Source organism: Dermacentor albipictus, chromosome 1 (assembly GCF_038994185.2).
Source record: "Dermacentor albipictus isolate Rhodes 1998 colony chromosome 1, USDA_Dalb.pri_finalv2, whole genome shotgun sequence".
Lineage (NCBI taxonomy): Eukaryota > Metazoa > Arthropoda > Arachnida > Ixodida > Ixodidae > Dermacentor > Dermacentor albipictus.
This window is the reverse complement of record NC_091821.1, coordinates 321,790,264-321,811,796: the sequence shown is the minus strand read 5'-3', so window position 1 is coordinate 321,811,796 and position 21,533 is coordinate 321,790,264. Positions and strand designations below refer to the sequence as shown.

Here is a 21,533-nt window from a genome sequence, read left to right as displayed (position 1 = left end):
AGTTTTTAACAGTATTGCGCAACCATTTACCCATGTGCTTGTCAGCACCTTATTAAGGGCGCTAATCGGCGAAATAAACGAGATACGCGCATGTGTATACATGCGCTTACTTTCGCTATTTCGTCGCTCTGTGCCGTGATGATGAGGTGCTGACAAACGCTCGTGTCGATGGTCACACGATACTGTTAAAATTGGCCGGGTGTACAGTACACGGAAGGGTACGAAGTGCGCAAGCGCTACTCCAAATCAGAGCAACGCCTTTGATCAGAGTCGTCCGAACTAGAGTCAGATGACAAGTGCTTCTGGCTGCCCAGTCCATAGGCGCGTGCGACCTCTACCGCTTTCGAACTTATGCATTCGGCAGTTACAGGCAGCTATGTTACACGCAGCTCCCAGACGAACTCCGCTACCTTGCCTTCCAGTTCTGTGGTCCGCTGCGATCCGCCCACGAAATGACGTTTTCTTTTGGTTGCTGCAAGTTGTAATACGTTGCTTTTGCCTCTTCCACTACCGAATGCTCTTTTCGGATACTGCAAGTTCGTGTTGGGCCGCCAGATTGTTGTGGGCTTCCGTGTACTCAGTCGCCTTTTTCTTGAAGGCGACGGTGAATTGACGTCGGCTTCCGCTCATTTTGAAACCAAATAGGAAAAAGCAGCCTTTAACCAATATAACTTTGTGACAGTGGAAACGCAAAGTGCTGGTGCCACAATGTTGCCACCCCACGCTGCTGCTGATGGCGATGGCGAAGGCGGCTGTTTACTTCATCCGCCCATTGCTGCAAGACTTCTGTAGTTTTTCCGTCAATGTCCGGTATATAAGACGAGGGTCGACTTTTAGCGATGGTTTTTGGAAAAAAAGTTCGACCTATGTTCCGGTTTTTACGGTACAAATGTAGCCAAGTGTACCTGAATGTAAATTTATCCAGTTTGACCGCAACTGTTACCTTGTCTAGTACAGTTAAACCTGGATTTAACAAAATTGTAGAAGGGCCGCAATATTTCACTTATATACAGGTTTATGTTGCATGCAGTTTTACTTGAAGTATTATGAAAAAGGAAGGAAGGAAGGAAGGAAGGAAGTATTATGCAAAAACAAAGCCAAAGTGTGACAGATTTCACTTCAGGTGAGCTCACCTCTCACATTTATTCAGGAGAAAAAACTGTGATTTTAGCTTGTTTCTCCTGCACGATTGATGGCATCAAGCAGTGCTCCAAAGAAGCTAAGTTATGCAATGCGGCTTTGCCATCCTCTGCGCTGATGAAACGACACAAGACATCCAACGTATCCATCACTTCTCTCGCAGCAAGCACAGCAAACAGCAGATCTGCTTCTGATGCATCTTCCTTATCAACATGATCTTGCATGATTTCAACAAACGGCGCATCTGACATTTCTTCAGTACATACAACGCCATTGTCAGCATACAAAAAATGCGCCAAGTTTCATGTCAACAGGCACTCGATTATTCGCATGTAATGCATCCCACCTTTGGTGACATCAGATAGGTTTTCAGGCGCCTCTTTGTCATAGCAAATTTCAGCTTAAACGACCTTTATTTGGGCATTGGAAAAGCGATTTTAAGCTGTCTGGGTTCCAACTTCCTGCCACGATGCAGCAAGCATCTCGATTGTTTGATATATTGTCGCTGCCTAGTTTACCTGGCAATATGTTTACCTTCATCTGCCATTCAAAATGGATCTCCAGAAGGTTCTTATCTATCACCTGACAGCGGTAGCAGCATTTGAAGCTGTTGATGATTCCTTTGTCCAATGGCTGTATCAGGGATGTGCATTTGGGAGGAAAATATATCAACTTGATGTATGACAGCTGAAGGCTGTCGATGTGGTGGGAGGAGCAATTGTCAAGCAGCAAGCAGATTTGGCGGTCTCATCGCTTGATGTCTTCTTGGAACTCTTTCAACCACATCTGGTTCCCTAGAATCATCTGGGCTGGGCCTTTTTTTCTATAACTAACAGGATTCATTTGTTACTGCCATCACTGTTGCCGCAAAGCAAAACCGTCATGCGGAGTTTGCTTTGCTTACCACCCTGACAGTCTTCTCACTTAAGCGCCAGTGTGCAATTTGGCAACATCTGATAAAACAGAGAATTCTATCAGCATTGTAGATGTCAGCTACCTCATAGTGGATGAAAATGCCAGACAGCTTCTCGGCAACCCACGTTGCAGAAGAATCGCTGTTGGCAAACGCATACTCGCTGCTAATGATTTTCCCGGTGACTCCATTTCAGCTCTTAAATGCTTGCAGCCAGCCGTTGCTAGCTTTGAAGTCCTTGTGGTGCAGGATGCACACAAAGTCCTTCGCTTTATGCTGCAAGATCGTGCCATTTCTGGGCATATTTGGTGCCCGTGTGTCCAGCAAGCATGTAAACACGGCTTTGTCCACATCAGCATATGTCAACAACTTCATCCTTTTCTTTCTTTGAACTTGTGCCCGACTTCACTGCACTGCTGATGTTTTCTTTCACATTCAAGATATCACACGTGAGGAACGTATGATACACTGCTGAAGTTAAACTTGCATTACATTCGCTCTCACATTCACACTCCTGCCACCGTGCCACGCCAACGCTGCCGACCAGGTCGGTAGCATCCTCACTTGCGGCCACGGTCTAGGAATGTCTGTGTTGATCAAAAACTGTCCAAACACTGGGCACGACAACTGGCTTCAGCAGCCGCTCTATAAGTCTTTCCTGGAGTCCACTACAGGATAACTTGCTGGCACTTAATCCTTACTCGAAATTTCCGTAGCCACTGGTCACGCAAACTGCTCTTGGAAGGTGCCTCATGAAAATACACGCCTGGGTCTCATTTTCTCTGACTGGACTAGCATCATGACATGCAGCAGTGGCACATTACTGAGCAAAATGTTTGGTGGTAAGCTGAGTGAACAAGGCAATAGCATGAATTTTGTGTGCTTACGTATAGATTACAATGTGTGGTCGTCGCCTGTTCGAGTTTCTGGCGGCGGCGGCGCAGCCTCCGGTGTTGGAAGCATCCTCTGCGAGGCGGCTCCAGTAACCGTACGAAGTGGACAGGTGTGAAAGGGAAAGAGAAGGATGGGCAGTTTCTGGCTCATAGTGCAGGCATCTAGTTAGAGGAGGCGCTGGCCACACCAACAGGCAGGCACGGTAGTGACACTTGGCGTCACAATGCATAAGTGAAAAATGCACAGTCTGATCTGCTTGTCACAGAGCGGCGCTAGGGGAGCTAGTATCGACATCACGGCACACTGGATCGATTTCTCTGGCTCACTGCGATTGATTGCGTTCCACTCGCGATTGGCTGCTTGCCTTATTTACAAAATTTACATACTGTTTACAAAAGTTACACATTGTTCTCCCGAATTTTTGGTAAAGGTACTGCTCACAATAATAAATGGTGAGTATCGAAAGTTCATTACAACAAGGTCAAATGCCACAATGCCTTCGCTACGTGGAAGTAAGAAATACACGGGCTTCTATGTAGGGTGGCATTGGGGAATTAAAACATTTAGTTAAATCCAGGAATTCATTACGTAGAGGTTCGTTACATTCAGGTTTAACTGTAGTAGTGTTTAATTGCCCTCTGACATCCCCAATGTGTGTGAGGTGCAAGAGAAAAGGGGCAAGGTTGTTATTCATTAGTTTTGTGACTGCGTCATCTCTACCCATTCTCTGCTTCCCCTTGCTGCCTTTTTTCTAACATTCTGTCTATCTCTCCTCTGGATTGTTGCATATTAGTACAAAGGTAAGCACTGCAGATTCTGCAATGCTTTTGCAGAGGGTCACAGATAATTATAATAGTCGAGAGGGTACTGTGGTGACTCAGAAGGGCCCAAATTAGTTATCGCATAACCTTGCCTCTCTGCCGCACTCCTTTCATTTAAGTACGTGCTCTGAACGACCTGCCGACACAGTGTGCAAGATAGCGATAGCAGCAGCAGTGGGAAAGTCAAAGGAATAGGCAAAGAAAGCTTCACTTTTAAAGGATATCCATGTGAATGGTGGTATAAGCCTGGTACCCACTGTTGGCTTGGCTTACAAAGAGATACTCGCCAATACCAGACACTAGTGTGTCCACTGAATGGCTCTTTTGGTGTTTGAAAGAATTGTGACATGCAGGAGGGCATCACTCCTCCCAAAGCATGTCGAGCAGCCAGCCTTCGTGCATGACAACATTAAATATCTCCAGTTATGATAATGTCAAGCAAGAGTGCTGTACTAGAGAATTTTGTTGACAACAAATCATAATTTTCCTGGAAGTCAAACCTCGTTAATTTGGATTTCATGGCACCGAAAAGAAATGTCCAAATTAATCGAATGTCGAATTATCAAGGGTATCAAGGAAGTAATAAACAAATGCTTGCCACATCAACACGCTTTTATTTACTGAATGAATGAGTAAATCCTGTTTCTATGTTGCGTAAAAGCAGTGCAGAAGCTGCCATTCTCGTCATCTCATGATTTATTAGCGCTCGGAGTGGCAAAGGCCTCACAACTTCTTTCGCGGCATGGCCAGAGTGCGCGTCTTTATTTGAGACGTGCCTTTTAAAAACCGCGTGCTTATCCCAATCATATTTTAGCCAGTGAGCTGATCATCAACAGACCATCCATCTATCGCCATGTAGCTGGTGCGCAGCTCTTCATCTTTGGCAACCTTGCATTGAGTCAAAACAAAACTACCGTTTGTTTTGCAACAACTGCGGACAAAACTGCAGTTGCTATCAACGCGATAGCAGCCAACGTGCTGTTGTGCGTGGCAGTAAAGGCAACAATAAAGACTTTAAAGGTGCAAGTAGGAAGGGATAATTCCGGTGTTGCTGTCATTCATGTACGATTTCCGGTGATGACTACGACATTGTGGACTCTGCCACTTCATTTCTGTTGGACGGTAGTGCCTTTTTTGCTGTTTTGCACTGGATATTTGCATTTCTCCGCGGTCGCCAAGCTTCCAGAGTTGTCTGAACTAACCATTGCGCGGCGAAATGCATCCGAATTAACAAGTTTGATTGTACTAATTAATGCATACGGTTGCCGGGACCAGAAAACAAAATCGAATTAGCCAATTTTCTGAATTAACAAGGGTTGAATTAACGTTTTACTGTACATTATTTGCTGTGCAATAAACTTCGCCTTTTTTTGCATACCTCTGGTTGGTGAAAAATGTTTCATTTTTCTGAGAATATTTTATTTGATTCGCAATTTTATTCGCATATTTTATTCAAATTCGCTTTGAAATTGGAGATTTCATAGAGTCAAACCCACTTATAACAATACTGAAGTGCCACAAAAATTCCATTGTTATAACAATTGTTAGAACTGCATTGCATGGAAAAAAATCAAAATGGGATGGCAGAACTGTTCTGAGAAAACTATAATGGTGAGGAGGCCAGTGCCCCTCCCCACCACCTGCCTCCATCCGGCTGCTGATCGTGTTGACTCGTTTAAGTGTTTAACTCTGCTTCCTGCACACTCCGATGGCGTGTAACGAGCCACAGCTGTTGGCATTCAAAGATGGTACTGCTATAACTGCAAAGCGGAGTCACAGGCAACAAGTGACATGTGAGCTCCACTGAAACGTCGATTTGGTGTCATCAAAGGGGACCTCTTAAAATAGGTAAGAAGGTTGCCCCAGCAGCCTCTCAGCTTGAGAAATCCAGAAGAAACGCTGTGGCGGGATCACCATGAGCAACGAGCCACAATTCAAGCCGCTTATGCCGCCATGGCGGCATGCAGTGGCTCGAATTGCTTTCTTTTTTTTTTTTTCCAGGGATCTTGCATTCCATTATGTTTGGGTGTGGATGCCCAGTAGCCAGACTTCATCTTCATAACCGATAATGTGGCATGTGGGCATTGTAGGCAAGTCATTTCACCAGAGAAAACATACAGGAGTTGACACCATGCAGCAGCTTCTCATTGTTCTAACCAATATATTGTTAAAACCGGTATCATTTTAAGTGGGTTTGACTCTATTCGCACACCCTTAATTTTCCTTTATACTTTGCCTCGGAATTTGGGGACAGTTCAGTAGTTGACCTGACAGCCACGTTGTATGCAAACTTCTTAAATTGCAAGGTATTGTCTTAGTACAGTGCACATTAGTCAATCTCTTTGTTCCTAAGTATTGAAGATTTTTGTGGAGTCCACTCTTTCAGACACGATAAAGTTTACTGAAAAGATCTTTAAATTTTAGCCTTTTTCACTGTTGTCCCATTACTAATGATACTGTAGATACAAAAAATATGTTGTGCGAATCAATTCTCGACAGACAGAATGAAATCGTGCACAAAATTTAAAACATGCAAAGTGATTTAAATTGTCTTGCAATAAGACAAGTTGCTACGAATAAATGATTGTTATCTCTTGCAGCTGGACGTGGTGGGTCAGAACTACATGACCCAGGAGCGGGAGGGTGGCATCATCAACACAGAGGTGGTCCTTGCTGCCCTTGCTGGTGACTGGCTGGTCACCGTTGAGCACTGGGCTGATGATAGCTTGGGCCCCGAGACTCGCCTGAAGTTCTGGCGCTTTGACCACACCCTCCAGAAGTGAGTGGGCGAAAGTTGTATACTGAATTATAGTGACACCTCGTTAAACCGTAGTTTGCCAGAGCTCGGAAAAAGTGCATACCGAATGGTAGTACTGCCTAACCGAAATAGTGTAAGATCGCCAACTTACCTGTCAAAAACGCTCAGCAACGTCAGCACCTCGCTGACGTCCTTTGACGTCCTTTCTTAAGCCTCGGTGTTCCAAAATGGGCCTCGATGTTTTTGATTGCCTTAAAACCGCAATTTAGAACGTCCGACAGGTTACAAATGAGCGCCGCCAAAGCATGCCTCCGTAGCAGTGGCCGCGTCGGTGTTTTGCACAACTGACACGGTGGCGCTGACGACCGAGCTGATCGCTGCGCCACCTGACCATTGCAGGAAGCCCATCGCCATCGACATCACCGGCCGTTGGTTCGGCATCTCGTGGTTTTGCGTTGCATTTGCGTACATTGACGTTTGACTCTTTGGGCAGCCGTGCATTCAGACAGTTCTCTGTGTGTGACTGCAGCAATCCCGCAATGCACAGAAATGCCTGGAAAGTGTAAATTTCAAAGCACGTGGCTCAGTAACAGCGCTTACAAAGATTGGGTGGCACTGGATGCAACGAATCCACATCAAGCAAAATGCAAACCATGTGGGAAGTGCTTGGACCTGGTTGCCATGGGCGAGTCTGCACTGAAAAGCCAGTTGAAGAGCGCATAGCACAGCGCCTGTATGAAGAGAGCAGCAGCAGGTTCAGTGCACGAGTATTTTTGCGCTAGCGCGAGCGCGCAACCCGTAGATACTCTGTCGCAGTCACCTGACATCAACAGTGCGTGCAAGGTAAACGAGCTGGTGATGGATGCAGAAATTTTATGGACGCTGATGTTAGTCACATCCCACTGCTCCTACAGATTGTCGTCGGAAACAGGCGAGTTGTTTAAGCGCATGTTTCCTGATAGCGAGATCGCTAAAGGCTTCTCATATGGTGAGAAGAAATGTGCTTACATGACCTGCCATGGCCTCAGACCTTCTTTTCTATCTTAGCTGCAACGAGATATAGAGCAGTGCGAAAACTATGTTGTACTTTTTGATGAGTCTGCTAACGAGTGCCTGCAAGAGAAGCAAATGGACATGCACATAAGATTTTGGGACTCGTCCAAAAAGGTGATAACTAAGTACTACACATCTGTTTTCATGGATCACACAACAGCTGAGGATATTCAAGACCAACTTTTGAGTGCACTAGAACCGTTGCCACTGGCGAAGATTCTTCAAATCTCAATGGACGGACCCATCGTGAACCTCAAGTTCCTCAAGATGCTGCAATCTCACCTGCAGGAAAACTTTCAATTCCACTGTCTTGACTTGGGTACTTGTAGCCTCCACACTGTGCACAATGCCTACAAGGCAGTCGTCATAGCGAGCAAGCGGGGACTCGACACCCTTTTGTCCGGTCTGAGTGCACTGTTTGAGAATGCCCCAGCAAGGAGGCATGATTTTTCAGCAATCACTGGTAAGGCAGTATTTCCTCTGCAATATGTTGCCCATCACTGGGTTGAGAATGTAACTGTCGTCGAAAGAGCTCTGGAAATCTGGAGTGATGTGCAGAAGTTTAAGGAATCCGCAAGGAAGAAGCAAGTGAGTCTGCCGAAGTGTGTGTCTTTTCAGAACATTGTTGAATTCATTCGGGACACATTAGTAGTGGCAAAGCTTAACTTTGCTCTTAGTGTTGCTGCCACACTGAAGCCATTCCTAATGGAATACCAAACAGACAAACCGATGTTATTTCTTCTGGCGAGAGACTTGGAGACGATAGTCAGAAAGTGAATGACAAAATTTATCAAGTGTTCGATGTTGTCTTCAGCGACGGGGCTCACTGGCCTGCTGCAAATTGATATAGAGGGCCCAAAGAATCATACACCATTGGAAAAAGTGGACATTGGTCACACAGTCGTACAAATCGTGAAGTGCAATGCAAGTGCACAAGATATATTTCAGTTCAAGATGGAGTGTAAGCAGTTCCTAGCTGCAGTGACGAAGAAGGTCCTTTAGAAGAGCCCTTTGAGGTTCCCAGTGGTTTAAGGTCTTTCCTCACTTGACCCTCGGCAAATGTGCTGCATGCCTAATGAGTGCTTGGCAGGCTTCAAGAAAGTATTGGAAGCACTCATTGCAGCAGGGAGGCTGACAGATCAGCATCGAAACTCTGTACTTGCAGAGTACATGGAGCTTTTACAAGAAAGACATCAACTGCGACTTTTCGAGAAAGCCACCAGTCTGGTTACCTTTTTTAGTGAACTTTTGCAGTTCAATGCTTCTTATGCAGAGCTGTGGAAAGTTGTAAAATCTTTGCTTGTGCTAAGCCATGGTCAGGCAACTGTCGAAAGAGGCTTTAGCATAAACCGACAGATCTCTGTAGAGAACTTGAAAGGCCTCTCTTACATCTCGCGACAAATTGTGTGCGATGCAGTGGAAAAAGCAGGTGGCATCTTTAACATTGTCATCACAAAAAGATTTGAGGATGGCCGTATCAGCTGCAAGGCATCATTATAGTGCTTACTTGGAAGCCCAGAAAAGGCAGGAACAAGAATGTGTCAAGCAGTCAAAAAAGCGCTGTGCTGAGGACCAGCTTGACAGTCTCAATAAAAAAAAAGGAAGATACTGGAAGCAGCCGTTAGCGACCTGACTGCATCCACAGATGACTATGCTGAAAAGGCGGAAGCAGCCAATAACCTCACTTACATAATCATATCAAATTCCATGAGAAAAGTGGCAAAGGCTAAGACTGTGCAATTGTTAAAACTGAACAGAGACATTGAGGCAAAGCTTCAGGAGGTCTCTTGAACTTTCCTTGGTACGTCTTGATAGATATGTTATTCCACATTGAATGCAATAAAAATACTTATTTTTGTGAAAATACTGTTGTGTTGCAAAACTGCGAAATACAGTTTCATAGTAGGTTCGTGAAAACATCCTAGAAGGGCCTTAAAAGTCCTTGAATATCCTTGAATTTTTTTCTGTATAGCTTGTACGAACCCTGGGAGTCATACTGGACACTGCATCACAAACACAACATTGACCGCCACCTAGCCCTGACATAATGTCATACACATGAAACCATGCCTTGCATGTTTTCTTTTTTTATATTTTCTTTTTCTATATTTATAAATTTTTATATTTACAGTCCCATTTGCAGCTAATGTGATTACCTCTCTGTTTCTTGAGACTGCACATCATGCTTCACTACTGCTGTGCTTTTGTCTTTCCTGTAGCTCTTACTGTGTTCTATGCAGTAAGAAGCCTTAAGCGTGCTTTGTTTTTTTTTTTAATTTTTTCACTTCTTGAGCATCGAGCCAATGCTCTTTCCAAGAAAGGAGGGAGAGATGTCACCTGCAGTAGTGTGTACAGTGCAAGAGAAGAGGCGGCAAGGAGCGCGTGCTAAACACCCTGCTTGATAGCCAGGGTTCTCCACCGTTTTCTCCAGGAGCCAGCTGCCCTCAATAAACGTCGCCAGTCCCTTTCAAGACACATAGCAATATGTCTCGTCCTTAATGGTGTTAAACGCTCGATCACAAAATATGAGCTGTTATGCTGTCCCGAGTTATATTCTTAAGTGCTTCTAATAATTTAAACACCTGATCATATAATTAAGCAAAATCATGAGGTCCCTTCAAGTTTGAATTATTGAAAGTCTACTAAATGTTGCTCTCAAAGAATTAATTCTCTCCCAACTTAGTGCAGCCACAGGGTAACAAATTCTTCTGCTGTCCCTGTACATTCCTTTTCCACCTAAACCTTAATTTGCCTCTCACACATTGCTGTACATTAGTCCAGGGCATTTGTCTCTAGTTTTCTGTGGTTATAATTTTCTCTAATTTGCTTTCTTTTTTATTAGTGGGTGCTTTTTTTTTGCAACCAGATTTTTTGCTGCTGCATTGCAATTTGATTTCTGTTAATCTTTCTATGTGTGCTTGTCTATGCACGTATGTCTTTATACATGCACTGTGCAAACCTATTTCATTCAGACTGTAAGGGTTTACTGCTATTCTGAAACAGTGAGTGTTATTGCCTTTACTCTCATTTAACGGGAACATTGAACACAGTACACACCTGTTACAATATCACAGTGCTTACGTGAAGCCTGTTCCTCCACCCCTGTTCACCCTTGACAGCTTTGTCCTGGACACGAGTGTCTATGCACCACACAACGGCTTCCTCAATGACTTGCAACTACACATGCCAGACAGAGGCAGCAGTAGTGGCACCTTCCTTGCGCTCACAACCGCTAGTGACCGCAAGTTTCGTCTTTGGGCACCACAGGATGAGGTAGCAGTTCCTGATGGACCAGCAGCTGCTTCACAGAGCAAAGGTGAGCTCCACTTTATCTTGTAGCAGAGTGACTGGAATAGGTGTCAGACCCACGCTGTTGTGTGGTGAACTCCAAACTATTGGTGCATGTGACAATTTGGACGCATTTTAAGTAAACGTGTGCACCATGTATTGTCAACAACCCATTTTTCACTCATGCCCGATAATTCAGACACCTTTGTGGTGCAGCTATGTACGCCATAGAGCCAATGTCTATGCACTTCTGAAATTTCTAACACTGAAACCCTTCGGCATCTGAATTTACAGACTTTTTGCCGTGACTGCATGTGTGAAATGGCATTAATCGAAGCCACCACCGCCACCATTTTGAATATCTCGCATCCTCAAACCAGCACACTTGCATGGCGATCCGCTGGCAGCTGCAGCTACTGCGGCAACATGAGACCTAGCTGGCTTTGATGTTCGCGGCTGTTGGCAATGGTGCCAACTTTTCCACCCTCACCATTAGCATCAAAGCATGAAAAGTATTGCAAGCATTGCTTAATGCCAGTTCCTAAAAGTCAGCTTTGCTGAAACGCAGTGGTGTTAATTTGTCAAGGATACGCAGTGTATTGTGATGAAGCTTACCAAGAGTGCAAAGTGGCCACTATTATGGAACACAGAATATATTCCTCATACACGCATGCACCTGCTGTCTCCTGTCACAGTATGAGCACTGATACGCCTAATAAGTTTACTGGCAAGCCTTCAGACCTATTTCACGTGTGACTGTGGTGGTTTGAGCCCTTAGGGGCAGTAAAAGACATTTATTATTATATTTCTTTTTTTCACTGCCCAATATTTCAGATGTTTTCATGGCCCCTAGGAAGTCTGAACAATCAGATGTTGGCTGTACAGACTACGTACTTTCACAATCATCCTTGGCAAACATGGCAAATCAATGTGCCAAGGGGATGCCACAAATGAAAAAAGACAATCCTGTGCTACTCTCCAGGCTTTTCCGTTCTTTTCTTTGCACATTGTGATGCTAGCAGAGTCATATGCATGATGCCACTAGAGTAAAAGCTGTTGATTGGTCAGTAAGCAATAGATGTGATGAGAGCCGGCTGTGTGTTCTGAGAAGAAGGGGACTTGCCCATCGTGCGCGACTGATCCTTCTGCGAAGCTTTCATTCAGTCATCGTCCCACAGAGGACAATCAGAGGCGAACAATGGAGGAGCCTTTATTCTGGTTGCCGGATACAACCCATAGCTTTTGCTCTACTGCATGGAGTTGTTGAAAATGCATGGATAGTTTGGTGCCTCATGCCAAATAGGTTGGCAAGGTGGAGACTCCACTTGCGACGTACCTATCTTGAGGCAATCTTTAAAGCTTGGGGCCCCTATGTAAATTTGTAGACTTTCAGGAGAGAAAAAATTGGCCGCACCAAGTTCATACTAAATGGAAGCATGTACATTGAAGTATAGGTTTGTGGGCTATTAATAATAATAGTTATATTAACAGATGTTAAAAGCAATCATTAATTTGTCTCTATAACAGAGGAAGATAGTAAATTTATAAACTTTCTTTTCAAGGGGGTTGGGGGCCAAGACGCACTGAATCAAAATGAAATTACTTTTTGCCATAGCCGCTGCGGACGAAACCACGGTGACTATCGACACACTCGTCAATGGTGAATGCTCAGTTCTGAAAACACGCGCTGTTATGTGCGTTGGTAATACAAGAATAAAGGCTGTGTATAAAGGCACAAAGAGGCAGGAAATGTTTTTTCCTGTTTGCTCCTATATGGCTTCCGTTGATGACTATGGTGATGTGGACTCCATTTTGGTTGGGCGCTAGCGCCGCTTTTACTCTTTCGGGTCGCACATTTGCGGCGCTCTGATGGTTGTCCAAATTAACTGGTTTGTGGCCAATTATGTCCAGATTAAAAAGAGTTTAATGCTATCAAATAATGCATACAGGCCTGCTGGGACCAGAAAACGAGTCCAAATTAATGAGGGTTCAATTAACAAAGTTTGACTGTATACTCATTATGTATTAATGTATACTCTCATTATGTTTATATGCATGTGGTCAAAATTAATCTGGAGCCCTTCCTCACTACAGTGTGTCTCATAGCCCAAGTGTTGCTTTAGGACATAAAAATTCCACGAAAGAACCAATCAGTAGTTGAACAGGCAGGGTACTGGTATGGAGAATACTGTTTATCTTGGTGCACTTCTGCGGTTTTGCTGCATTGTACCGACTGACTGTGATGCTTTCCTTTGTGGATAGTGCACGTGAGCTCGTGGAACTGCATCGGTTCAGGGGTCTTTCGAGGCGTTGTTGCTGGCAAGGGCTCCATCTCCCAAGATGGCTCATTGTTGGCAGTCAGCTTTGGCCGAGCAGCAACCCTCTGGTCTGAGGACTGTGCCATGAGAGCTGTGCTGGCACACCCACGATGCTTATCCAATATCACGTAAGTGCCACAAGCTCCATGTTGTAACTTGTAACTACTCTGCCCCCCCCCCCCCCCGCCCTCCTTTCTTTCCTCACTCGTTCCACCTTTCATCATTGGCTCATTTGCCCCTGCTTCTGCTGCTATCACTTAAACACTTGGATTGGCCACTTGGCACAATGGATAATAATAAAAATAAGAGAGAATTGATTAAAAGGAATAATTACAAAATACAACCTTCATTCACTCATAACACCAATGAAATACACATTGCTTTCATTTCAAATGGACTACCAGAGACTATGTTTATATGTACTGCTCAACAGCTGCCGACCTGGAGCAGTGGTTTCAACTTTCTTCTACAATGCACTGGAAGGCATTCATTCATGGCTTTCACTTTTTTTGCTCTGACATTAATTAAGCCACTCTGTGGTGCATGTATTTGGCTGCATTTTGCTGGCTGCACCACTGTGGAAGGCCAACCGCACTTCACCGTTCTGTTCTCCAGTTGAGCTCCTCTGTACAGCATATACAGTCAATGACTGATTTTTCTGACAGATGCCTGATAATTTGGCAGCCTTCATGGCACCACCACATGCCCCATAAAGCGAATGGGCAAGAACGTCGGACATTTCGGACACTAAAACCCTTCGCCGTCCAATTTTCCTGACTTTTTGCCATGACCGCACTTCCGAAATAGAATTCATCAACGCTGCTGCCACCACAAACGCCATTTTGATTGTCTTGCAGCCTAGCAGCATCTCCACCATCGCTCTCGCACGCCGATCCACTGGCAACCATAGCCGCCGCGACAATGCTAGGCCTAGTTGCCTCAACGTTCTCTACAAACCACTTGTTCATGCTCATCCGCAGGCAGCCACAGCTCGCCGTCGACACTGAGCGGACAGTTCAGGCGTTCTCGTAAAAACAATGTGTACACGAAGAACTAACTGCAGCACACATGTGGAGGCATAAGCAGTCGCTGATGCAATGGCGTAAACAAGCCGTAGAATTAAAATCAAGAGATTATGGAGCGGAAAAGAAACAAATTTCTTGTATCCTCACAAAGTGGCAGCACTTACTGGGCAAAAGAGAGTGAAAAAATTTGGAAATTTTTCTAACATACAGATGGCGTTGTAATTACACGGCATCGAGCATTTGGTACTTGTTTGTGGGTCTGTATATTTACATCTTTGACCCTCAAACGCTTGCACCCGCCATCTCGTGTTGCAATACGAGCATCAATACGCCCAATAAGTGTACTGGCAGGCCTTCAGAGCTATTTCGGATGTGCCTGTAGCAATTTGAACCCTTGGGAATAGTAAAGAGCATGAATCTATATATATTTTCTTTGTTCTTGCAATGCCTAGGAAGTCTGAAAAATTGGACGTTTACTGTAGTGAGATTTCAAGAAGTTCTTCCAAGTTGAAATATTTCAAAAAGTGTTCCAACAGGAGAAACTTGAAGTTCTAAGGCCTATCGGCCTCATCGCAACATATGCCGAACATATTTACAGCAAAAGCTCATTAACTCGAAGTTCTATGAACTGGCAAAAATTTAGAAATAAGCGGACTTTCGAGATAAGCAAATTAAAAAATATATATAAGCTCCTACCTGTGCATAGTCCACATGGAGCCTTTCAATATAGGTGCCAGTATCTGCTAAGTTTATTGCAAAAGCTCAATATACAGTCGACTCTCGTTATAAAGGACACTGATAAGCCAAGGAAAAACGTCTATTTTATCCGACGTTCATAATATCCGAGACGCCTCAGTTCCGAAACTTTCGTTGTGATGTCTAACAATTTTATCACAAAGAGTAAATAACGAATGCCCAGAGAAAAAAAAGAAAGAGAGACAAACAAGAAAAGTCGCAGTTTCTCCTGCAAGGCAAAGCATTGATTGCAATAGCAAATTAAGCAAGATAAGCACGGCAGCAGCAGACGAATTGACCTTCGTGCTGTCTCAAGCTTCAACGCGAATGTAATGTCAAAACCACAGCACATACAAAGCTACCAGCGCTGGGCGCACTTTGTTCATATCACAGATTGCTTTCCACGATACGGCGGCCATGCAGCCGCGCCATTAACAGCAGCCACGAGAGTAGAACCCCTCCCCTTTTCTTTTCCTGGCCTCCCTCCCATGCCTCGCGTGCGATAGACGGTGCGCTCCCGCCCGGCTTTCCTCCCTCCCTCATGAACAAGATCATCGGCTGACCCTCCCAAGTCAGCTGCCAGCCCGTGTCGACACAGCAAAAGTCTGTTTTATATACCCAATTTAGACAAAATTTGCCTCTAATTTCGTCCGCTGTAGCCATAGTCCGTTGTAGTCCGGTTTATTAAAAGCAAAATTCGTTACATTAATAAAATAGGTAGAATAAACTAAGGCTGAAATATGGTCTTTTATATCCGAAAATCTGTTGTACGCGGGTCTGTTGTAATGAGCATAGTCTGTATCAGAAGTAATATTTTCAGTGCATCACTTTTGTGAGATGTGCAACTCGGCGCCCTAAACATCGGGCATTTACGATCTAAAGAATCCTCGCACAGAGCCAAGCAAACGCTGTTGCACATAGGCACCGACGTGCCCAAAGCCTAGTCTTGTGAGATATTGTGATATTGCTCGTACTCAAAAAATGTAATTGACCGGGAAGACTGCCCCAAGGCTACGTTTTTGTAGCCATGCCTCTCGCTTTCATCATGCTACTCTTTCATCCACTGTTCTCAGCTGGCTTATCCCTCTGATAACCCGGTCGGAGTGCCACTATTACCACTGACAAAGTGAGATAAGAAACTGCATCAGAAAGGCAGCGCTACAAAGTCACCACCCTGAAATTGTTACATTAAAAAATTCCAAAAACATAGCAAACACTCGATGCAGCCGCACCTTGAATAGAGTCAATGTAGTTGATTTTTGGGCCATTTGTTGGTGCCAGACTGCACACAAGTGTGCAGGTATGTTGCGGAGGTCATTTGTACTTTCTCCAATTTACAGTTGAACCTCGCAATAACAAAATCAATGGGGACCACGAAAAAAATTCGCTTTCGCAAAAATTTCATTGTTGCAAAATAAGACAGCACAGATAGGTAATGTGTCGCAGAACGAAACTTTGCTGTCAGAATTCCATTGTACTTTGACAAGCCTGATCGAGGATATAGAACCACATTTCCGACAGTACAAAGTGTGCCGCATGCATCTATCAACAGTGGCAGCACTGCCATGGAGCAGTATTCTCGGTCAATTGGAGATACAATCACTTTTGGGAGAGTTTGCATAACTCAGCTGACGCAGAGAAACAGTGCTCCAAGTATGCAGCAGCGTTTCTCCAGCGCACGCTGTCACCTGTAGGTGCTGACATGTCCAGTGCCAAGCGGGAAAGGGATCGTATCTCATGTACTCGAAGGAAATCGATCGAGATTACGGCCCCTTCGTGCAAATCGACTTCCAGCGCTGAATCAACAAGCGATGCATGTCGAGTGGAACCAAAAGCAGCATTCTTGAAGCAAGAGATGGGTATTTCCGGACGATCACTCAATCACGGCCCCATGCGTGGCACTCCATGCTGCTAACACCATCTCAAGCATCATAAACAATTCCACGTCCGTGTGACGTTGAATTTTTTGTTTTTGCTGCAGTTTTCTCACCGAGGCGCACATTACGCACTGCACTGTGTGCAAAGCTGTTGTCACATGGCAGTAGCAAAATGTGTGTTGGTTGCTTCAAACAGGTGATCAACAAACAAGATGACGGCCATGGCTTGTTGCCAGTGCAGGCGATCGCTTCTGGTGCTTTGTTGTTTTTGTAAACAAAAATAGCAGCACTCATGCAAGTGTAATGTGGTGGTATTTTGCGCAATTTTAATGCAAAGCAACCACACTTGAGCACATTTTGGAGTCTGCTAGCCTTGTGCAAGTAGTTCATATGCGGGGTTACATTCCGGCAAATTTTGTTGATACAGGATTGTAGTACAGCGACATTTAGTTATCAAGAGGTATGAAATGCATTGAATCTTACGGGCGTTCGCTGGGGATAAGAAAATAGTTTGTTGTCGTGAGCACTTCGTTGTCATGGGATTTCGTTATCACTGGTTTTGACTGTATTGAGTTTCGTGAGGGGGTCAGTACAACACTGCGCCCACATTATCAATGAGATTGCATGCAGCTGTGAACTACGGATGATAAGAGTGGCATAGAATGAAGCTGGCATTCCCTACAAGCTTGCAGTATTGTCACTTTTTGGCGATATCGCAACTGCTCACAATGTATGGAAACCTCTGGGTAGTGACTTTCTCCTGACATTTCCGCAGTTGAGATTTCGAAGCGCCTGGAGTACGGTGCAAACACATACATAAATGTTGAAAAATACATAGAGTTGACACCTAGCCAGGCAAAAATTTTGACTTTACCGATATTTCGAGATATCAGAGTTCAAGTTAACAAAGGTTGTTTGTAGCACCTCTCGTATGAAATGTTTTATTTATCGGGAATCAGATTTGTTAAGTTTTGTACAAAATGAGTCAACTTTCCACCCAAAACGCACTGCAATTGCTTCTGCTCTTCTCATTTTCAATCAGTGTTTACAATTTCGAAAATGTTGATCTATACCTTCAGGGAACTTTCTTTTGGTCAAGGCGCCTCCTCACACCTGCTCACAACTTGCACAGAATTGAAGCTGATTGTATGGGATGTCATCTCCCTTTCAGGTGGGCTGCTTCACACTTGCGCTGTTCCGGATTGTTTGTTTGTGATGCATTTACAACTTGACTCGCACAAGATTTCTTAAAATAGTACTGCATTTCATTTCATTTCACTTATACCTCAAAGGTCCCAGAGAGGTGGGTTGTTACATGGAGCATGGGCTGAGTTTAAGTAAACAGTGATTCGAGAATAGCCTTGAATTCATGTGCATTGGAGTGGTCTGTGGCGTTGGCAGGCAGGCCATTCCAGTCCCTTGCAACTTTCACAAAAAATGAGCGTAGATGGTAGGTAACCTGCACTGAAGGAGGTTACAAGGATACATGGCTTTTCTGTGGTTAAAGGGACTGACAACTGGTCTGAATGTGTTGTGAGATGCTGGTGGAAATGAAACCACAATTATTTATAGGAATAGAGTCCAGCATGCTGCTTGCAATATAAGTAGGAAGTATAATATTAAATTCGCGAAGAAAGACTCAAGAACCATTAAGTGACAAGGCCTAGCGGTAAAATCTTGGTACTTCGAATGTGGTCTATAAGATTACTGTACGTATGTTGGTTGTTATTAAGTACAACATAATTATTGCTTAAAATTGCACTTGCTATATTATTAGACACTTGTACTTTATTGTATGCTACGAAAACCAAAGGCACACACATGGCTACGACAACATGCTGAACCACGTATCATGTGTGAAAGCGTCGTTTAATTTTCAATCCAATTGGTTTTATTTTGACGGGTTAAATACCAAAGCAGTTGGACAGGAAACCACGAAAACACGGAGCTATTATTGCAGGAATACTCTAACACTTTGGAAAACAAGAATTGCAGGAACATTGACTTGATAAACAAAATACTTTTCCCAATTATGGCCGCATTTGTCGTCTACCTTCCACTTATGCCGGCATATAATCGCTATCATGCTCACCTATCACCATTTTCAGCATGCTTCCAGTGAACGACTACATCCTCAGATTAAAAATGTTCCACGTTGTTTTCTGCATTACCACTTCATGATTAGACTCTGACTGTTTAAAGTGGCGCATGATAGAATTTGTGAAAAAGACAGTCTGGAAATGACGTCGCAATTCTAGATTAGTCAGACTTGCACGAGTTTTTACTTCACAAACGCTTGCATGATAAGAACATTCAGAATAAGTAAACCGGGCTGCTTGGTTTTAAACTAATTCAAGTGTATTAGATAGGTTTTGTTGATGAGGATCCCAGACAGAGGATGCATATTCTAACTTAGGGTGGACATATGTGACTTACGCTAATACCATATTTACTCGACTCTAACGTACCCTCGATTGTAACATGCACCTGCTTTATGTGAACTAAAAAAGAAAAGTCCTTTACAGTACCACGCACCTCATTCTTTCATACATAAATACAACTTTCTCTCATTTGGAAAAACAAGTATTTATTTCCAACGCACTAAAGTTGCGATAAATAAAAAAAGTTGCAGTTTTGCCTGAAAGGCAAAGCATCAATTGTAATAGCAAATTAGCAGACAGCTATACAAAGTAGGGATAGTAATTTTATCGGTTGTATACACCTGTAAACATTTGCTTGTAAACTAAATTAACAAGCATGGTGTCACGCTCGCACAAGCAAATATGAATTCGTCTCACTCAATGACCGCAGAAACTTGCTATCAAAGCGCTCGATTGAGGAAGTGTGGTAGCAGGAGCTAGCGAATTGACCTTCATGCTGCCTCTCTCTTCAACATGACCTAAGCAACGAGAACGCCGCGCGGTGCCGTGCGCCAAGACGCGTAGACTCTGTCCCCATCACAGATTGCTTTCAAGATAGGAGCCATGCAGCCGCGCTGTAAGCGGTAACCGCCAGTGTAGATCGCCAATCTCGCACCCAAGTTTCGGGAACTCCGAACACCCGTAATGTAGCCTGATTTTCGTCCGTTTTCGCACATGCGATCACTTTCTTTTTGATTGGGTGTCATCACAGTTGGCACTGAAAACGGGAAGACTGGCAATAAACTAACTTAAGCACACATACTACAGCACATGGAGGAAGCTATCGCAGCTAGACTCGAAAGGTGTACGAGGTGGCCATTTTGAAGTTTGCAATGGCGACATGGTAACGCAGATTTAGGGTCGTACTCAATTCTAATGCTCATACAGGTTTTGGACCCAGTTTATCAGAAAAAAGTGCATATTAGATTAAATAAGGTAATTTTACTGATGGGGGGGGGGGGGGGGGTGAGTCTTAGGTTCCAGCGGAGAAAACCAAGGGTTTGATTCACAGCATTGGCTATGTTAAAGACATGATGTGACCAAGTTGGGGTAGTTAAAAAGGTTATGCCGAGGTATTTATATGATTCAACAAATGATGTCTTGGAGCCATATATAATGTATTTCCCTGATTGGTGATGCCGTCTGCAACGGAAAAAAATTAGTAATGTTTTTATAAAGACATCAGCCATTCATTACACCATAATTTAATGTGTTTGAGGCCATTTTGAAGCAACTCCACATCTGAACTGTTAGTTATTTGTCAATAATTTACATAATTGTCTGTGAACAATCGAAGCTTAGAAAAGATCTCAGTAGGAAGGTAATTATTGTAAATTAGAAAGAGTAGTGGTTCGCGAACTATGCCTTGTGGTATGCCTGAAAGTACAGGCGATCGTTCTGATGAGTTCTTGTTAGCAAATACGAACTGTTGCCAGTTAGTGAGAAAGCCAAATATCCAGTCTAGTACAAATAGATTAATGTTAATGCGGGAAAGTTTTAGATGTAGCCGTTTGTGTGGAACGTTGTCAAGTGCCTTTTCAATGTCTAAGAAAAGGGCATCTACAGGCACATTCAAATCGAGGTTAGAACTTAGATCATGAAAAAATAAAGCTAGTTGAGTATCACATGAAAGACTTTACGAAAGCTATGTTGAGCAGCATGAAATAGGTTATTGGATACTGAAATGTTTACAATCTGAAAGTAAATAACATGTTCCATTAGTTTGCCACAAATACTGGTGTGTGAAATAGGACACAACTACTGCACAGAAGTTTGCAGGGACGACGTGGCCACAATTAGTACATGAGCGGGGTTGTTGGAGAAGTATGGGAGAGGCCTTTGCCCTGCAGTGGGCATAACCAGGCTGATGATGATGATACTGCACAGTGGCGGAGGATCTTTTTTGGGGACTGGAACAATCTTGCCTACCCTAGTTTTCCAGGACCAGCCCTGATGACAATGATTGCTGAAAAACAGCAATAAAACGCACTGACAGTTGTTTGGTGTTTCTTGTCATTTTTGCATTTATTTTGTCAGCGCCCAACGATTACATACATTTAAATGAATCAATTAGTTTTTTAATGCCGTAAGGACAAAAGGTAACATCAAGCATGACTGCATGATCAAAATAAGGGAAGGGAGGTAATGTTTTATCAGGTTGAATTGTGAAGACAGAAGGAAAAGCATGGTTAAGTTGTTTGGCAGTTTCATGATCAGAAATGCGATGGTTTTGCTCATCAAACAGAGCTAATGGCTGGGTGTTGTTAAGGTTAATAACCTTCCAGAATTTC

The 21,533-nt window shown here is 43.8% G+C and overlaps 1 protein-coding gene across 1 annotated transcript in view; it reads left to right on the top strand.

Moving 5' to 3' along the window:
- The window catches only part of l(2)05287 (WD repeat-containing protein l(2)05287), a 74,608-nt gene that overhangs the window by 36,310 nt on the left and 16,765 nt on the right, over positions 1-21,533 (top strand). Inside the window, exons 10-13 of the mRNA XM_065453133.2 lie at positions 6,369-6,547; positions 10,699-10,895; positions 13,130-13,313; positions 17,902-17,993. Coding sequence (XP_065309205.2) covers positions 6,369-6,547; positions 10,699-10,895; positions 13,130-13,313; positions 17,902-17,993 — 652 coding nt within the window. The remainder of the gene's footprint in view (positions 1-6,368; positions 6,548-10,698; positions 10,896-13,129; positions 13,314-17,901; positions 17,994-21,533) is intronic.